We start from the raw sequence: 17,302 nt of genomic DNA on the forward strand, positions 1-17,302 counted from the left end.
GTGATCTTGTAGTAGTATTTTCTCTAGGATTTTATGATGATTCCGATTTGTATTTGGATTGAGATTGATATTTTGTTTTTGGTTGGATTGGATGTGGGATTTGGAGAGGAGGTGCGCGTGAGGTTACGGAGGGACGAAAAATCGGTGTGATGATTGGAAAAATACGAATGTTTATATTAGTTATAGATATATACGTATGTATAAACTTTGTATATGTGTATATAAAGTTTATACGTATGTATATGTAGTATATATGTACGCTTGTAGATATATATAATTTTTTATGTATACACTTTTAATTTATAAAAAATATATATACGTCTATAAAGTATGTGTGCGTACGTAGAAAAAACCCAAAAAAATACACGTAATATAAACTTTGTATACGTTTATACAAAGTTTGTATACATATGTATAAAAACCCCTAAAAGTATATGTATACAACTTTTGTATATACGTGTATACAAAGTTTATTTACGTGTATAAAAAGTTTGTATGTGTACGTATACACGCATACATACTTATTAAAAAACCGAAAAAAACTAAAAAGATACAAAAGAAAAAAAAAGAAACCAAAAGATATGGACGAAAAAAACAAAAAAAAGAAACTGTACGAAGAAACAGTAGAAAAAAAAACGCGTTCTGCGCCACCCTCCTCTCTGCGCGCGACACGTGTCCAGTCGCGCGGGGCACCCATGCTACTGGTCGCGAAATGGTGATCTCGGCACGCGATAGCATCGCACCCATATTGGCTTCAATGCACCCATATCGGCTTCAATGGCACGCTCTTTTTTTTTCCGGAACGATGACTAGTTCCATCCCGTGCGAACTTTTTTTTTTTCTGCGTCAACCCAATTCTTGTCTCGTGGGCTACATATATTATTGGCTGCCCTTTAGGTCCATGTATTGCTAGCCATTTTTCTTACGAGATGTATTGCGAAAACTCTTAGTATTGTACATCCAATACAAGACGAAACTACATAAGGTCCTATAAGATAGGACCACAGTTGAAACTTATCCTCATTCCTCCTCGTCCCCAACCTTATCCTCATTCCGGCGTCCCCATGCTGCACACGTGGCTGTGGCGTCATCAGGTGGCGGTGGCGGCAGCGCCGCCGTCTGCGGTGGCGCTGTCGTCGCGGGTAGCTGGATTCCGGCCGTTCATCCACGCCCCACGAGTCACTGGAGGTGTTATTTTGGGCGTCGCCGGGGTAGGAGGAGGGCCTCGGGGCACGGTGGCCCGTGTTCCGAGCGGCACTGGCAATGGAGGCACCGGGCCGCGTCAACGGCAACGGCCGCACGCCGTTGTTCTTCACCTTCTCCCCTGGCATGGTGGTGGTGTATGGACGAAAGAGAGGGAGGAAGCATGGGGTGGTGCTCGTCGCCGACGAGGACTACCATGCGTTTGCGCGGCAGCTGGTGCAGCAGTTTAGGCGGCGGGATGCGGTGAGCACTGGCAACCACATTGGCGGCAATAGGGCAGTAAGACGAAAAAGCTTGAGACGCCATCACCTGAGAGGGCTCTGAGCTCGGCAGCGAAGGTGAGGAGGCTTGTGGCAACGTCAAACTAATTAGAGAGGATTGTTGCACACCACATGTTTTTTTTTGCACATATTGTGTTTGTGATATTGCAATCCGTCTTTTCTGAATGTTTCTTAAATCAGTACCGGATGTTGCATTTGGTCTCTTCGGATGTTGCATATATTGGGTTTTTGTTGTTGCAGACAATGTTCTTGAGTGTTGCATTTGATTGAAACATCTTCGATAAAGTGGTGAAACATTCTTCAATGAAAACTGAAACATCAAGAAACAATTCATATTGAAATATTTTTTTCGAGCAATGAAACATTGCAATATTCATTTAACATACAGTGAAACATCGTTCGGAGATTTCACGTTAAAATTTTTTTTTTCGAGCGATGAAACATTGCAACATTCATTCAACATACAGTGAAACATCGTCCGGAGATTGCAAATCTCCAGACATCCGATGCATAGCTCTTTCCGAAGTATTGCTAGTCTTTCGGTCCATATGCTAGAAATATTTGGTATATGAATTTTTTATTTTTTTATACATAGTATATAAACTTTATACGTGCAAATATTTCGTAGGTAAACTTCTTACATGTAAACTTTGTACATATAAACTTTGTGTAGAAAAACTTTGTATATTTAAATTAGATGTATAGCTTTGAAATGAACTAATAATCCTGTTAGCATGAACAAAAAATATATCTATGCGTAAGAGCTTTTCTACATAGATATTTTGTAGATATGTATATAAAAACTTTTTATTATAATTTTTTTACATGTAACAAATTTTGGAAATAATTGAGAAAAAGTATACATATGGTCTTATGGTCTTATGGGCTATGAGCCTAAAAAACCAACAGAAATTGTGAAATGAGCTAAGCCATGAAGCCATGTTGACAGGACATACCTACATATAAAAATAAAAACAAGACAATTTGACAAAAATTCTCCTGAATGAAAGAAAGCACTGAACAGATCGCGCCACACGCGATTGATCGCACAATAGCTTGCCAGGAGCACAGTTGGGCTGAGTTAGCCACATTCCAACCGAAGCCCAAGCAAGCACAACTAATATGGAGTAGTATTTATATGAGCAACAACAGCAACTATGGGCATCCATCGAGCAGATGACCAGAACAGCAGTGGTGGCGGCGGCGTCCTGGTTCCGAGCTGGAACCTTGGCGATCCCTGTTCTCTACCTCTCCTCCTACCTCCAACCACCGGCGGATTGAGAGGGTGGTCCGGGTGTTCCCCGGACCACCCAAAAATTCTCGAGCCCAAGGCCCAATTAAATAGATATGGTAAAGAAAAAAAGAAAAAGGAAATTGAAGACTGTCCGGTGGCCGACCATTGTAGCGCTGGCTTCTTGCTCCTATCTGTTAGGGTCTAATGCAACTAAAATCACTCACCGAGCAAAGAGAGACAGAATCAAGAGATATGGCAACCAATTACTGAAATAATATGCACCAATCCAACAGGATTGTGCCTGCCGCCGCCTTCGCCACCAGGTTGCCAAAAGCCGAGTTCATCCTAGTTCATCACGAGTTCTTATATGTGGCTCATCGCCTCGCCTCTACACGCCACACACGCCAGCTGTCAACCAGCTGTTACAACGGACAGACTTACACGGCCCACTGTGGCCCATGATACATAGGGTTGGGTTTGACAGGCCTTGATGAGCAATGCTTCTTGAGCTTGAAGTCCTCCTCTCCTCTTTGCTCTGCTTCTTGCTCAGCTTCAGCACTCAGCTCTGTTGGCGCCTCCTCCTCAGCAGCTTCAGTCTTCTCACCAACATCTTCCTGGTTGACGTCAGATAAGGGTCTAACACTATCTCCTCTGCTCGTTCCCTTCCTAGCATCTGACCTCCGGCAATCGAGTGGCGACGTGAAGGCAAACAACAAGGGCCGCTCGGAGGGGTGTTACATCCGGCGCCGGAGTGCAAGTGCGGCGAACGGCGGCAGGCGTTGTGGCTGCATGTGGGCAGCCAGACAAGCTGCAAGGAAGAGCAGGTGTTTAGTGATTAGCCAATTAGCTATAGGTCTTGTAGATGATTTATTCTTTTTAATTTTCAGTATTGACTCCTCTCATCTCAGAGTTCTGTCACGGTATAAGCTTGTTTATATTTTTATTTATTTATTTATTTAATTGCTAATTATAAGTTGTTTCTAAGATGGCTTATCAATATATCATATTAAACTTTTAGATAATTATATTATTTATACTTGTACTATGTATATTGATATTGTTACAGTGATGTTTAAAAGATTTTTTTAAAATCGGACCACCCATACTTCAAATCCTACATACGCCACTACCTCCAACTTTCTCTCCTAGTTCTAGAAGCTTCCAGAACTTTATTTCATGGTTTCTTCCTCTCTTTTCTCTTAAATTGTTGCTTGTATGGTGCATCATTGCTATTGAATTGGAAGAAATGGGTTCCTAACAATCTGGTATCAGAGCCATCAATCCCCACTTGAGTCCATCATGAACAATCAAAAGAAATCCATGGATTGGTACCTAGATAGGTTACTAGGGAAATTTGAGATGGGGAAAAGAGAAAGGGAGTTCATGCAGTGGAGATTGGACATCATAAAGGAGATCACCACCAGCCTCAAGGCGAGCAGCTCTGTCTTTAGGGCGGCATCATCTCCTCCTTCCCAGGCGCCACCTTCTCCAACACCCACCACCTATTTGACGAAATGCCCCAATAACGCCAACCCTCGGGTGATGGTGAGCTCAAGCCACATCGACGAGGAGACTGCTCCGATGGTCTTCCTAGAGCTTGGGGATGGCGAGGACAAGGTTCATGACTCCTACATCGTCACCAAGAATTTTCCCGAGGTCACGTCTACCATGTGTTCGATGAAATGCTCCAGCTCCGACACCGAGCCCGATCTTACCATGACTGCGGTGGTAGCGTGCGCCACCACTGCCACTGCATCTATGGAGGTAGTATCTGTTGAGGACACAACGGGAGTCACCTACATCGACACCTATGACTATTCCAAGGTGACGCATGTCAAACGTTCGAAAATCGGCCTTGACGTCCATGGTGGCACAGACCAAAGATGTGGTCGCTTTCCAGACCATGATGGGTGTGTCGAGGATCGTTCTAGCATCCATCCAGCCCATGGCCGACTTCTCACCAAGATATTTATTCAACATCAGGCCAAACACATTGGTGTCCACTAAGGCCCTGTTTGGTTCCATAAGCTAATGTTTAGCCCTCACCTTTTAGCCTCAAATTAGTCCTCAAGGATCCAAACAGGTGGGCTAATTTTGAGCTAATATGAATTAGCCCCCTACAAAACAATAGCCCCTCCAAGAGGTGCTAATGAGGCTAATTTTGTGTGGGACCATCAAAAAGCAGCTCTCTCTCTCCCCTTCTCTCCCCTCTCTTTCTACTCTCTCTCACCTACATCGACATCAACAAAATTGAGTTGGCTGAAAACCTTGCCATGTTCATGCTGGGGAATTAAAACGGCTCTACTAACTAGAATCAGTTACAATTAATTAAGATTAAGGAAAGAATAACCTTACAAATGTCACAGAATAAAACAGGCTACAACATATTTAACAATGCAACAGGGCATATAAGAACATTCCTATTTCTTATTGCAATGTATCAATACTATCTTGCCTGGCAACATTAAAATTCCCAAGAAAAGGAGGTTCCCGGATGTTGTGTCTAATTGTGACAAGTTGAATTCATCTTCCGAGGATTCGGTACAAGCAACACAGGAGCGCGACACTTCAACCAAAGCCGAGGGGATACAATTTCCTCCACACTCTTATCTCTCATGTTAAGGAGTCCAATATCAAGACGGAAACCCCACAGGGTTCTGAGTACCAAGCACTCAGAATCATCTGTAAAATATATATGGTTTGCCTTCAACAGTGGGTATTCCTTTGCACAAAGACAATAAGTTTGGTTATTCCCCATAAACAATACATGGTCACCCAGGTCACTTATTTCCACTAGCTCTTTAGCCAGAGTATCAACTCTATATAATTTTGTCCTCCCAGTGTTGCTCACAAGAGCTGAACGGCCAGTAATTTCATCATACCCACGCCCATCTCCTTGTGGTGGTCTCCAAACTTGCAGCAGATCACCCCATGGAGCCTGAACAATATAAATTCTCTCACGCGAATACTCCTTTGTCCTGTCCATGATTATCTTTGCTGTGATCACAGTGGTGTTGAGATCAAACGCGAAAATTTCCCCCAATGACGTCACTGCATACAATAGGCCATCCTTGTAGGTGCAATCCTGAAATCTCAAGTGTGGTGGCAGCCATGTCCACTTGTCATGTCCTAATCTAGCAAATGAGAGCTGCTCACATGGGTTATGGATGAGCACCACAATATAGCCTTTTACAGATTTATCATAAAATACAAAGGCCTTGCAATGGAAGAAGTACCGCAGTTTGTCAAGAGGAAGCGTCATGGGTGAGTCGGTAACACCCTCCGCTGTGTGCCGTGAGTAACGATATTTGCAGAGCACGCCTTTGCGGTTGAAAATGGCGTCACCTGGTTGATGGTTATCACAGACGGAAGAGCGATCTGTTCACCGGTGATCGGATTAAGAATGTGCATCTCAGACCTCTCATCAGCGGTAACCAGCCAGCCATCTGAAGACCCAAGCAGATACCTCCTACTGATGGGTGGCTCAGGCAGAGTTAACTTGTAGGTCCTCTTCTCTGCAAGGCTGTAGAGGCAAGCGATGTTTTCACCAATAGATTGAGAGGTGTAGAGGAAACACGGCGTCTGAGGTCGTTTGTACTTTCCAAGGTTGTGCAGTTTGGTATGCACGGAGCGCCACGAGGAGCAGACGGAAGCCGCATGCAGGGCATCAGGGATCTCCAACATGGCAATGATATCCATCAGGATATCATGTGGCAGGTCTGAAAATTTGCGAGTCGAAGTTTTTGTCAGCGTCGAATGAAGTTCATCCTTTGGTGAAGGTGGAGGAAGGCATAGCTGCTGAGGCAAAACTCTGGGAACTACATAGCACATGTTTTGGTGTATAGCCTGACGGCACAGATCCATAATCTCCTCTCTGCTGCACATCTCCATCTGGAGCAGAGCGTCTCGTAGCAGATCAATCGCTTGTGCAGGTATACTGGCAGAGGTGCAATCTCTTGGAAGATGAACTGCTTGTGCAGGACCACCGCGAAAGCTGCAATCTTGGAGGTTTGATAGAGAGGACAGGCTCCCCCTGGAACGAGTTATATAGAAAACCAAACGAGGACGCGCCATCAAACTCTGAGTCCGATTAGATGCAGGAAACTCCAATCCAACAACAACATAGGTATCACGGGAATCCGTTGTCCCCTGCCTAAACAGAACCAGCGGCATCCTCGCAATATCAGGGGCGGACATAGCGTAGGGCATGGGATGGGAGGGGTTCAGCTGCTGAAACCCCCAAATTTGTTTGAAACAAACAAGCTGCTGTTAGTACTAAGATTGAAGGGAAAGAGGGGAGCTTTCGGATCTACAAGAGAAGCTACGGTTGAGGATGTGCGTGCGGGTACTCACCGGCGAGGATGCGGCGGAAGCTGCAGGAACGACGGCGGAGCCGCTCGGCGCAGACGGCGGCCAGGCGGACTCACCAGACGAGAAGGGAACCGATGGAGGATCGCATCGACTAGGTCACTAGTAGGGTCTAGAGAGCGGTGTGCTGTCAATGGTATTGAGGTTGAGGCCCGATATAGTAGGCCCAAAGGCCGGCGGCCCGACGGTGCGGTCCATGGCACAGTCGACTGGTGTCGACCCGTGCTGGCCCGGCACGATCTTTGGATTGTGGCTGAGCCTCTTGCTCGGCACGATGGGCTGGCCCCGTCTAATGATTAGGGAGGCAAATAGACGAGGGAACCAAAATAGACTTATACCAATCATATAAAGCATTGCTCAAAGAGATGAGGGAAGCAAAATAGACTTATTCCAGCCAGTGTTTGAAATTTCGGTTCGAAATTTTCGAAATTTCGGTTTTGCCGCTGGGGTCCGGTAAAAGCACATGATGGACAAAAATTTCGGACAAAATTTTTTTAAAAAAAATAGCAACAAGGCCCGCACTCCTCCCCACAACCCTAACCCTAACCCATTTTTCCCCCCACCGCGCCGCCGAGAGGCGATTTTTTCGTCCTTTGGCGCCAAATCCCCCTGCGCCGCTACCTCCAGTTCACGACGGCGCTCATCCAGCAGGCTACTCCGGCGGCTCCGGCGCCCTTCCTGGCTGAGAGCCTGCGACGCCGCTCGTCCTGCAGCCGGTGGCGGCGCCGCTCATCCTGCAGGCAGTGGCAGCAGCCGTGGCTCCATCGCCCCTCCTGGTTGCGAGCGGCTGCGATCCTGCACCCTGCGACGCCCCGACGCCCCTCCTGCCCCGAGCCCCCGACACCCCTCCAGTCCTCGTTGTGCCTCCCCTCTTCGATCCGGCGACTTGGCATCTCGGCGACAGGGTTTTCGATGGCGTCACGGCGAGGAGGCACTGAAGCAGCGGTATGTATGTACATCGGATTTGCTCGCCTCCATCCCTTATTCTCACTGATTCGTTGTCTCAGTTTTCCACTTCGCCTCTCTTGGATTTGACATTATGCCCTTGTCCTGTTCTTGCAGTGGTGTACACACTGAGCTATGTGATGAACTTGTAATGGATTTATTGATGTATGCAACTATAATAGACTAATTGCTTCCAAGATGACTTATTTCTTTTGAAATCATGAATTATATGACTGCAAAATTGTTCTCAGAGCGTCCTAGATTTTTTTCCCATAAATTTCGGAAATTTTGGGCGAAATTTTCAAATTTGAATTCAAAAAATTTTGTACGAAATATTTCTGAAATTTCGAAATTTTGGTTCTATCGCCCCCTGCGGCAGAAAACGTGATTTCGAAATTGCAAACCCTGAATCCAGCCATATAATACACGGACCAAAGAGATGAGAGAGGCAAAATAGACTTATTCCAAGGAGGAGCACGATGGACTTGTCGTGCCTTCGGCCTGGCCCAGCACGACTCGAGTCTTATTGGGTCATGCTTGAGTCGGGCCGAGCGACCCATTTGGCCACCTATAAGGACCGATAAATCATAGACCTCCGTAATAAGTCTACTTTACTTTCCTTACCTCTTTTCCGTGATTGAATTATTGTTTCCCTCAATCATAAAATCGGGTGTAACGTCTTCTTCATTTTTGAAGACCGGTGCAAATCAACTTCTTCACTGGTTTCGGAAGTGGTTTTGTCCTACGTGGTACTTATGGGACCCACATGTTAGTGAGAAAACATTAACAGCCCCACATATGTCAGAAATCCTAATCTCACTTTTTTCCTTTTCCTCACCTCTCTCTCCCCTCTCAAATCTTTCTCGTTCTCTCTCGTACGCGTTGGGCAGTGACAGCGGCCAACATCGTTAGGGCAGCGGCAGGTGTTTGACTCATGTGGGAGCCAATGGCCAGCTCGCAGATGGTAGGTAAAGGTGACAGCACACAGGACGAAGGCAGTGTCGTTGGGAGAGGAGAGGGCTCAGGTGGTGGAGTGTGGAGCGAGGGGTGCAAGCGGCGCCTGTGGAGGAGCACCGAGGAGAGGGGGAGGAAGGGGTGGGATAGGAATAGGATTGGAACCAGCGGCAAAGGAGGAGGAGCACCGAGGATTGGAACCGGTGGGTGGCTGCGGAGTAGTTGTCGGTGAGCTATTTCGTGTGCGCGTCATGGCAGACGACTCCTTCCCAACACGCGGCCGGCCGGCATTCTCCTTCCTGCGCGAGTCGCAGCCGGCCAGGTCGTCCACGCGTGCACGGATGGCCAACGAGCTTCTCCTTTCGCGTGTAGCTTACCGACAAGCTTCTCCCCTACACATCACCCATTGTGTCTCCGCCGATCTTCTGATGCCTCCCGACGATGGCATAGTGGAGACAAGCAAGATAATGCTTTGGTGGCATGTCCTTATATTTGGAAGCATACGCACTCGTCGGCTCTGCATCATGCCCTCTCCCCACCCCGCCCCACCGTGGCGGCGGCGTCCCTCCCCGCACAGAGCTCGAGTCAGAACTCCCACTGCCGCCTCGACAATGTTGGCCATTGTCTCTGTCTAGCGAGTATAGATGGCCATATGGCCCACGGCCGGACGCCCTGGCCCATGGCACGGCTCTTTGGCACGACATGGCCCGACCCGATAGTTGGGCCGTGCCTGTGGTGCTGCCTTGGAAGGGTCGGCCAGCCCGACACGACACGAAAGTTAGGGAGGAGAAATAAACTTATTTTAGCCATACGTAGACCAAAGAAGAGGGATTGTCGGGGATATGGGCCCGGGGATACCAAGCTTAGAGGGGAGAGGCCGCCCTCGGCGTCCACGTGGCATTCCCCCAAGGGTGGCCGGGCCTGTGGATGAGTGGCAGCCATCTCGTCCGAACCCGAGGGGTCGGCTTGCCCCGACCCCTCCCTATAGCCACCACGTGGCTGCCATGCGTATGGGGTTGGGTGGGCGTCCTCCAGCGCCCACTTAACTCCATTTATTGCGGGCGGAGCGAGCGCACCACGCCGCATTTAATGTGGCACGCTGCGCACCTGCACTGCCTGCGACCGGTCTGTGACCGAATGATTGACAGAAGGGACGGCGGCAAGCCACTCACGCCCTGACCGTGTGTCAAGCGGCGTGAGGCAGGTATATGCCTCGTCCCGTCGTGATGGTGAGAGGCTCTGATCCTCCCACCAAATCCGGGGCCGGCTTGACCGCTCTGGATGTGCCCGGGATTTCATTCCCAGTGCATGCATGCCTCCCAAGTCCTCCTCCATTAAATGGTGAATGACAGAGGCACCCGCCGTGTCAGTCGGCGTGATTCGGTGGACCCCGCATAGCAACCGATGTGCTAGTAGCTTCCGGGTTAAGGCACAAGACATGCATTAAATATAAAGAATATTTTTCCTCTTTCCTAGGTAGCTCTCGCATCACATGTGGAATCCCCTTAAAGTATAAAAAGAGGACCTTGCCTAGCGAGAGAGGGGACGGGTTTTTGGATCCCTGGTTCCAAGGCTAGTTGAGCCCTAGCTTGTACACTAGGGATTCAGGGACTTACAAAGCTCAGCAAAATCATCGTATACAGGAGTAGGGTGTTACGTTTCCCAGCAGCCTAGACCTGTATAATCCCCTTGTGTCATCTTCACCGGCGGGCTTGACCCCTTCTAGTGAACATTTCCCTCCGATTCCTCAAGGATTCACCCGCTGCCCCCGGCCGAACTAACAAAGGGGGGCCTCACGGTCCCCCGCTAGAGGAGTTCACCCTCTGATAGATAGAAATAAACCTATTTCAGCCATATATAAGGCACGGCCTAAAGAGGAGGGAGGCAAATAGACATATTTTAACGATATATAAGTCAGCCTAAAGAGGAGGGAGGCAAAATAGACTTATTTTAAATAAAGCACGATGGGATGTCGTGCCTACGGGCTGGCTCGGCACGCCCCGACCCTTATTGGGTTGTGACTGGGCCTTAAGTGGAGAACGTGGGCTGTCACGGCCCGACATGGCCGTTGAGCGAGCCGTGCCGACCCGACCAATCTCGAGCCGTGCCTGGGCCGTGCCGCGCCGGGCGGCCCATTTGGACATCTATGCTGGCGAGAGAGAGGATGAGAGATGAGAGAGGTGAGGAGAAGAAAAGAATGAGATTATCATGACTAAAATGTGGGGTTATTATTATTTTCTTATTTTTTCTCTTACTGGCATGTTGGATGAAATCGCTATAAAAAAGCCAAGGGGCATGATTTTCTCTGGTTTTTAAAGATGGGGATGTGAAATACCCAGTATTAAGGTTGAGGGAGGTGATTCACTCAGGAGCAAGAGTTGTGGGAGGTAATATAGACTTATTCTTTCAACCATTCCTCATGTTGTTTCGATAAAACTAGCAAGATGTCTATGCTTTGTTACAGGTAAAATGTCACTCTTTTCATCCTTATTTCCATATATGATATTCATTTGATACACTATTGTATAATAGAAGAAAATATTATGAATTAATCTATCTCTATTATTATAAAAATTAAAAATGTTTTCGCTAGATGTTTGGTACGTCATCCGTGTTTGAGTTGGTTTAATTTTAGGAATTGTCTATAGATCATTTGACAGAAACCCCCCTTAGAAATCTTGCAAATTTTAGACCACCTAATTGTTTTAAGATTCATGCAGGCAACCAAACCCTAAAAAACCTTATCCTCTCCCGATTCCCCCTCACACCGCCGCTCCTCATTAGTGTGAGCAAGTTTCGCACTGCCTCCGCCATCGCTGCCCCACCGCGCCGCCGCCCAACCTCGCCTGTTGGTCGGAAGGCATCAACGAGATGTAGTTACTGCAATTACATCATGTCATTACTACGAGATGTAGTAACGACTATAACTTTCATGTCATTACCTTCGAAGATTAGTCTTTTGAAATTTATCTCTCCACAAGTAATAATATTATCATAAGTGTTACTACTGTCACGTTACTACAATCTCATCATGACGTTACTATAAAAGTGTGGTAAAGACTGTAAGTTTTGCAGTAACAAAGCGTCTTACTGTATTTTTTGGATAGTGTTACTACATAAACACGTGGTAATGTGTATCTGCCATGCAATAACTCTTTTACTTTTGTATAGTAACATGTGTATATGGTTAGCATATGAGACTTTTAACCCATATATTTTTGTTGCAATTCCTGGTTTACTATAATTCACCACAATGTTACTGTTAAAACTGCAGTAATGTCATAAATGATCTGTAGTAATGTGACGTATTACCGCACTTCTACGATAACGTTACTACTGAAATATAGTAAAATGTTATGAGTTTCATAATAACATATTTATTTTGTTCTATGGTGGTAGTAAAAGAGATTAGAATTGGTCACAATATTCCTTTCTCACAAAGTGAGATACAAAAAAAACAATCAATAATCTTCAAACAAATAGCATTATTGGATGAATTGATTAGAAGAACTTGCTATAAACTATGAGATCGTGGTTTCAAGTCTTGAATTTACCAATTTATTTTTTATTTTTATAGAAAGAAGAAAAACAGAAAAAAAATAAAGAGGAGGGAGAGAGGAGGGAGGGAGGGCATGGGATTGAGGGGGGAGGGAGGGGGGCACGGGAGAGGAGGGAGGGGAGGGGGTACAGAATAGTTACTCCACACCACCACCGTCTGACTCTCACGGGAGGGCATTGCTTTAATTTGCTACTAGCTTGGGATCGAGGGTCGAGCCGTTGAAGGCATCAGTGGAGCTGGTGGCTTGCTGGCCTCCTAGGTCGTCGGAGGAAGCAGGTGTGCAGCTTGGAGACGCGGCCTGAAAAGAAAGCCTGATGACCACTTCATTGATTCGTTTTCAGCCGACGAGAGACAAGACGTCGTCGTGGAGTCTCCCTGCACAACGAGGGACGCGAGGGAGCTGATGCTGCGACGGGAGGTGGAGGCTGCCTACGGGAGAGGAGACTAGAGGTGAGGTAACACCCGTGTGCTTCTCTCTCCACTCAGGGTGCTGGGCGCAGATGATTTGGTTGAAGGCCGTGGCTGGAATCGAAGAGGAATAGGGAAGAACCTATCAATACCTTAGCTGGAGCTGTGGAGCATGTTTGAATGTTCACTAGCAGCAGGTGAAGCGCAGGATAGAAGACGGTTGTTACGATCTCTCTATCCTTCCAGCACTTTGGGAAATTTGGGAAAAGGGATGAAATGGAGAGAAGCAGAGGAAGAACAGAGAAAACTTGGGGGAGAGAGATAGCAGTAGTTGGGAGGGATTTGATTTCTCAGTTTTCTTATTCGATACCCTTCTCCAAGCTGTCATCTGAGCTTATATACTCGCACATTTGTTTACAAGGCTTTAGGCCCATTCCGGCCCAAACAGTCGAACATTAGGCCTGCGCACTCTCTCCGCTCGCTTGCTAGACTTCACGGGATTGCCTTCAGTTGCCGGACCAGGAGCAGTGTCCGTAACATTTCCCCCTCCTTTGGAAACGGCTTGCCCCCAAGCCGGTGCAGCGGGGAAACGAAGACGAAGAGCAGCTGCATCTTCCCAGGTAGCCTCCGCCGACGTTTGTCCCTGCCAGCGAACCTTGACTTGTTCCACCGCTCCGGCTCCCTTGCGATACACTCGGCGACTGAGCACATGGACAGGAACAGCTTCCTCATCAGCCGGCAATGTCACAGGAACTTGGATCTCATCGCTTGAACTTGGGGAAGAAGCGTGGCGCAGCTGCGAGACATGAACCACCGGATGTATGGAACAACTCGCTAGAAGTTGCAGGCGATACGCCACCTTCCCCACTTGCTCCAATACCTGAAAAGGTCCGAAATAACGGAAAGCCAGCTTATGATTGGTGTGACCAGTCAGAGAGTGCTGAGCATATGGATGTGCCTTCAGAAAAAACTAGTCCCCTGCAGCAAAAACACGCTCAGATCGTTTCTTATCAGCCTAAAACTTCATACGCTGCTAGGCACGAAGAAGATGCTGTCGAAGCAATCTGGTGATCACAGCACGCTCTTTCAACCATTCCTCCAGGTCGGGTACAGCACTGGCAGAGATGTCCAACACGCCAAAATGACGAGGAGGATGACCATAGAGTACCTCAAACGGCGATATGTCCAAAGCCGAGTGATAAGCAGTATTATACCAGAATTCAGCAAGCGCTAGCCAACGAAACCATTTCTTCGGATAGGCATGAACGAAGCAGCGCAAAAAGGTCTCCAGACACTGATTTACTCGTTCCGTCTGCCCATCCGCCTGAGGGTGATAGGCCGAGCTCATCTGCAATTGTGTATCGGCTAACAGAAACAACTCCTTCCACAAGGCACTGGTGAAAATACGATCTCAATCAGAAATAAGATGATGGGGAAGACCATGGAGCTTGTAAATGTTATTCAAGTAGGCTAATGCGACATCAAAAGCAGTGAAAGGATGCACCAAAGCCACAAAATGAGCATACTTACTGAACTTATCCACCACCACCAGTATGCAATCGAAACCAGAAGAAGGCAAATAAACTAACCATTTCAGCTTTAGGTGCTTCATATGGTTGTAGATCATGTTCCCTCTCAGCAGCAGCAAGAGCTTCCTTAGCCTTCAAGATCCTTTGCTGAACAGAGATTTCTTGTTGTTTTAGATCTTCTATGTCCTTCATTTTTTTTTTTTGACGTAAGAAGGTAGAGCTGGCTCCACCTTATAGCCATTTCATTAATAGAAATGAGGTGATACAAACATAGAAAAAGAAAATAAAATAGAAAGAAGGAGAGAGAAAGAAAAACGGAAAAAACAGACAGAAATGCGGGAATTTACAATGGTGATGGTATTTACAGATTAAGGTTGTAACTGTAGGAGCTGACACCAAGATTCAATCTTGGACTTGGCAGTTCCTGTATCTCGATGAGTCCAAAGCTCAAGGGAGCTTGTTCATTATAGCCCTCACTTGTTCATTCTGATAGAGAAGACATGGAAATGACATACAGCAGTGAAATAGTTCTAGAAATTTGATTTCGGTATAGAAGAGTTCATTCCAGTTGCAGTTCCTTGTCTGTAACATATTGCTTATTCATGTTTCCGCTATTTGGTTGCTTGTCCTTTTTATAATTGAAGTATGGGACATTCTCTTTCTTGAGCTCTCTACAAGTAGGGAAAAACAAATAAGATGGGTATTTTACTAGAACTCAAAACATCAACCTCGCCAGTTTGTTATATCCACTGGTAATACAACAATGTATCTCCTAACCTCTCCCTGTCCCCCCCCCCCCCCCCCCCCAATTCCTTTTAGTTATAGTTACTCCCTAAGTAAGTGGAGAGCATATTTTATACCCCCATATACTAACTGTTCTTGTTCTCTTGCATTTAAGGTGCACTCTGATACTGTATGAGCAGCCACAGTGGTGAGAAATAGAGTGGAGTCGATTTATTAAAAAACCACAGATATATTGAGTGCAAACAATTTGATTGCATAAGCTCCTTGAATATGAAAAAAAAATTTAACAGGAGATGAAAAACTTGCCATGAAACTTATACTAGAAAACAAGGGAAGACTGTCATTTATATAAAGTGGTCGGATTCACAAGTTGCTTCTTTATAAATGATGCTGATCATGGATACTGGCCCTATCAAGCTTAGCTTGTTTTAATTAGCATTACTCAAGTACAAAAGAAAAACATTGACTTAAAATATTAAAGGAAAGTGGTGCATCTACCAAAACATAAAAAGTAATACTGAATCAAGGTTGGATCAAATGAATGCTAGTAAAATTAACAGGACTGCCTTCTTGGCTGACTAAGATTTTATCCATTCAGATTGGAGGACTTAAAATGAATCTTCTTGCTAAAGAGGCAAGAATATCAGAACAATTACCCACGCGCATAGTACAAGAAGCCTCTAGGAATAATTGAAACCATTTAGTATGAAACATACTCGATAGGGCGCTTTGAATCTTCCCAGATTTTGGCTATTTCCATTTTCTTCTTCATTGTTTTTTCCTGCTCCTGTGCTTCTATCAATTCCTCCTCCTTCATTTCATATTTTAGCCATGGCAGCCTCTTCCTCATTAAATTGGCCTAAGACCAAATCAACAAGAAGTATCACAATTATCATTGAAATTACAGTTCTGTTCATTCCCTTCATAACCAAAAATAGGGAGTTTGTCTCTCTGCCGGACACGTTCAACATCTTTTTCTAGTTCAGCATTGAGGGCCTTTAGATTATTCAGAGTCTGCTCCTTTTGCTTTATAATAAATGAGAACTAATAAAATATGTTAATAATAAATGAGAATAGCTGCCAATGGTCCAAGCAAGCATAAAGAGAAGATCAATGATTCAGTTTACCACTTCAAGGTTCTTCAATTCCTTACTCCTGTATATAAGCTGATGATGCTGAACGGGTAAATCAGGAACACCAACAGCTTTTTGAGTCTCTTCCAATAGTTGAATTGGTCTCAGAAATCAGGAATAGGTTCACGACAAATGGATAAGTGAGTGTCTCCTCTGGATTAACATGCAAAGCAAAATGATAACGAATGTAAACAAAGGGAAAGGTAACATAAACTGAAGGTGCACCTGAGTTAAGTTGTTATCTTGAATATTGAATTTCTTGATGAGATCAACAACTTCCTTTCTTGGCACAGTGGCTTTTACAGGGAATAAATATTAGTGATGCACCTCCACAGCTTTCTTCAATTTTTTTAAAAGTAACATATATAGCTCAGAAGAATGAAGGAACACACAAGCAGTGTCAAGGGGAGTACCATCGAGTAGCCACTCGGACTTGTTCTTGGTATCGATCTTCCTTGTGATGCGGATGATGTGTTCGGGTGTATTCCCGCTGAGTGAAATCTTGACATGGCCGGACTCCTCCCCCCTCTTGACGAACGCGCCGACGCTGGCTGCCCTCCCGAGAACCTGCATTCCGTTCACGCATTTGTTCATACATTTTGCCGTCGTATTCCCAGAAGAATTGCGGCGGGAGGGGAGTGGGAGAGCAGGGTGAGGAGGTTATACGCTGGGGTCAGCGGTGAGGGCGAGGGCGATGGCACAGACGAGGGAGCCCTTGCCGGAGCCGTTGGGGCCGGCAACGAGGTTGAGGCGGGGGCCGGGGCGGCAGGCTAGGCGGTCGTACGTCATGAAGTTTAAGAGCTCGATCTCGACGATGTTGCACGGCACGTAGTCGTCGTCCCCGCGCCGCGGCTGAGTCGGCGGCGGCGGTGGCGGCGGGGAGTCGATCCTGGCGCGCGCGGCGGAGGTCGCCATGGGCGGAGGCCGCGAGTGTTGACGTGTTG

The 17,302-nt window shown here is 46.4% G+C and overlaps 1 protein-coding gene and 1 pseudogene across 1 annotated transcript; both read right to left on the bottom strand.

The window, feature by feature from the left end:
- Positions 1-5,917: 5,917 nt before the first annotated feature.
- Positions 5,918-7,192, bottom strand: LOC127755561 (uncharacterized). Its single transcript, XM_052281237.1, has 2 exons — positions 7,072-7,192; positions 5,918-6,948 (listed from the first exon to the last, which is right to left on the bottom strand). Exon 2 carries the CDS (start codon positions 6,925-6,927, stop codon positions 5,977-5,979), a length of 951 nt encoding a protein of 316 aa, XP_052137197.1. The 5' UTR covers positions 6,928-6,948; positions 7,072-7,192; the 3' UTR covers positions 5,918-5,976.
- Positions 7,193-15,662: 8,470 nt separating this feature from the next.
- LOC127755536 (structural maintenance of chromosomes protein 5-like) lies at positions 15,663-17,273 on the bottom strand (annotated as a pseudogene).
- Positions 17,274-17,302: the final 29 nt, after the last annotated feature.

This window comes from Oryza glaberrima, chromosome 11, assembly GCF_000147395.1.
Source record: "Oryza glaberrima chromosome 11, OglaRS2, whole genome shotgun sequence".
Classification (NCBI taxonomy): domain Eukaryota; kingdom Viridiplantae; phylum Streptophyta; class Magnoliopsida; order Poales; family Poaceae; genus Oryza; species Oryza glaberrima.

Excerpts from the sequence above, each read along its gene's own strand:
- LOC127755561 (XM_052281237.1), bottom strand. The coding sequence starts at position 6,927 with ATGCCCTACGCTATGTCCGCCCCTGATATTGCGAGGATGCCGCTGGTT.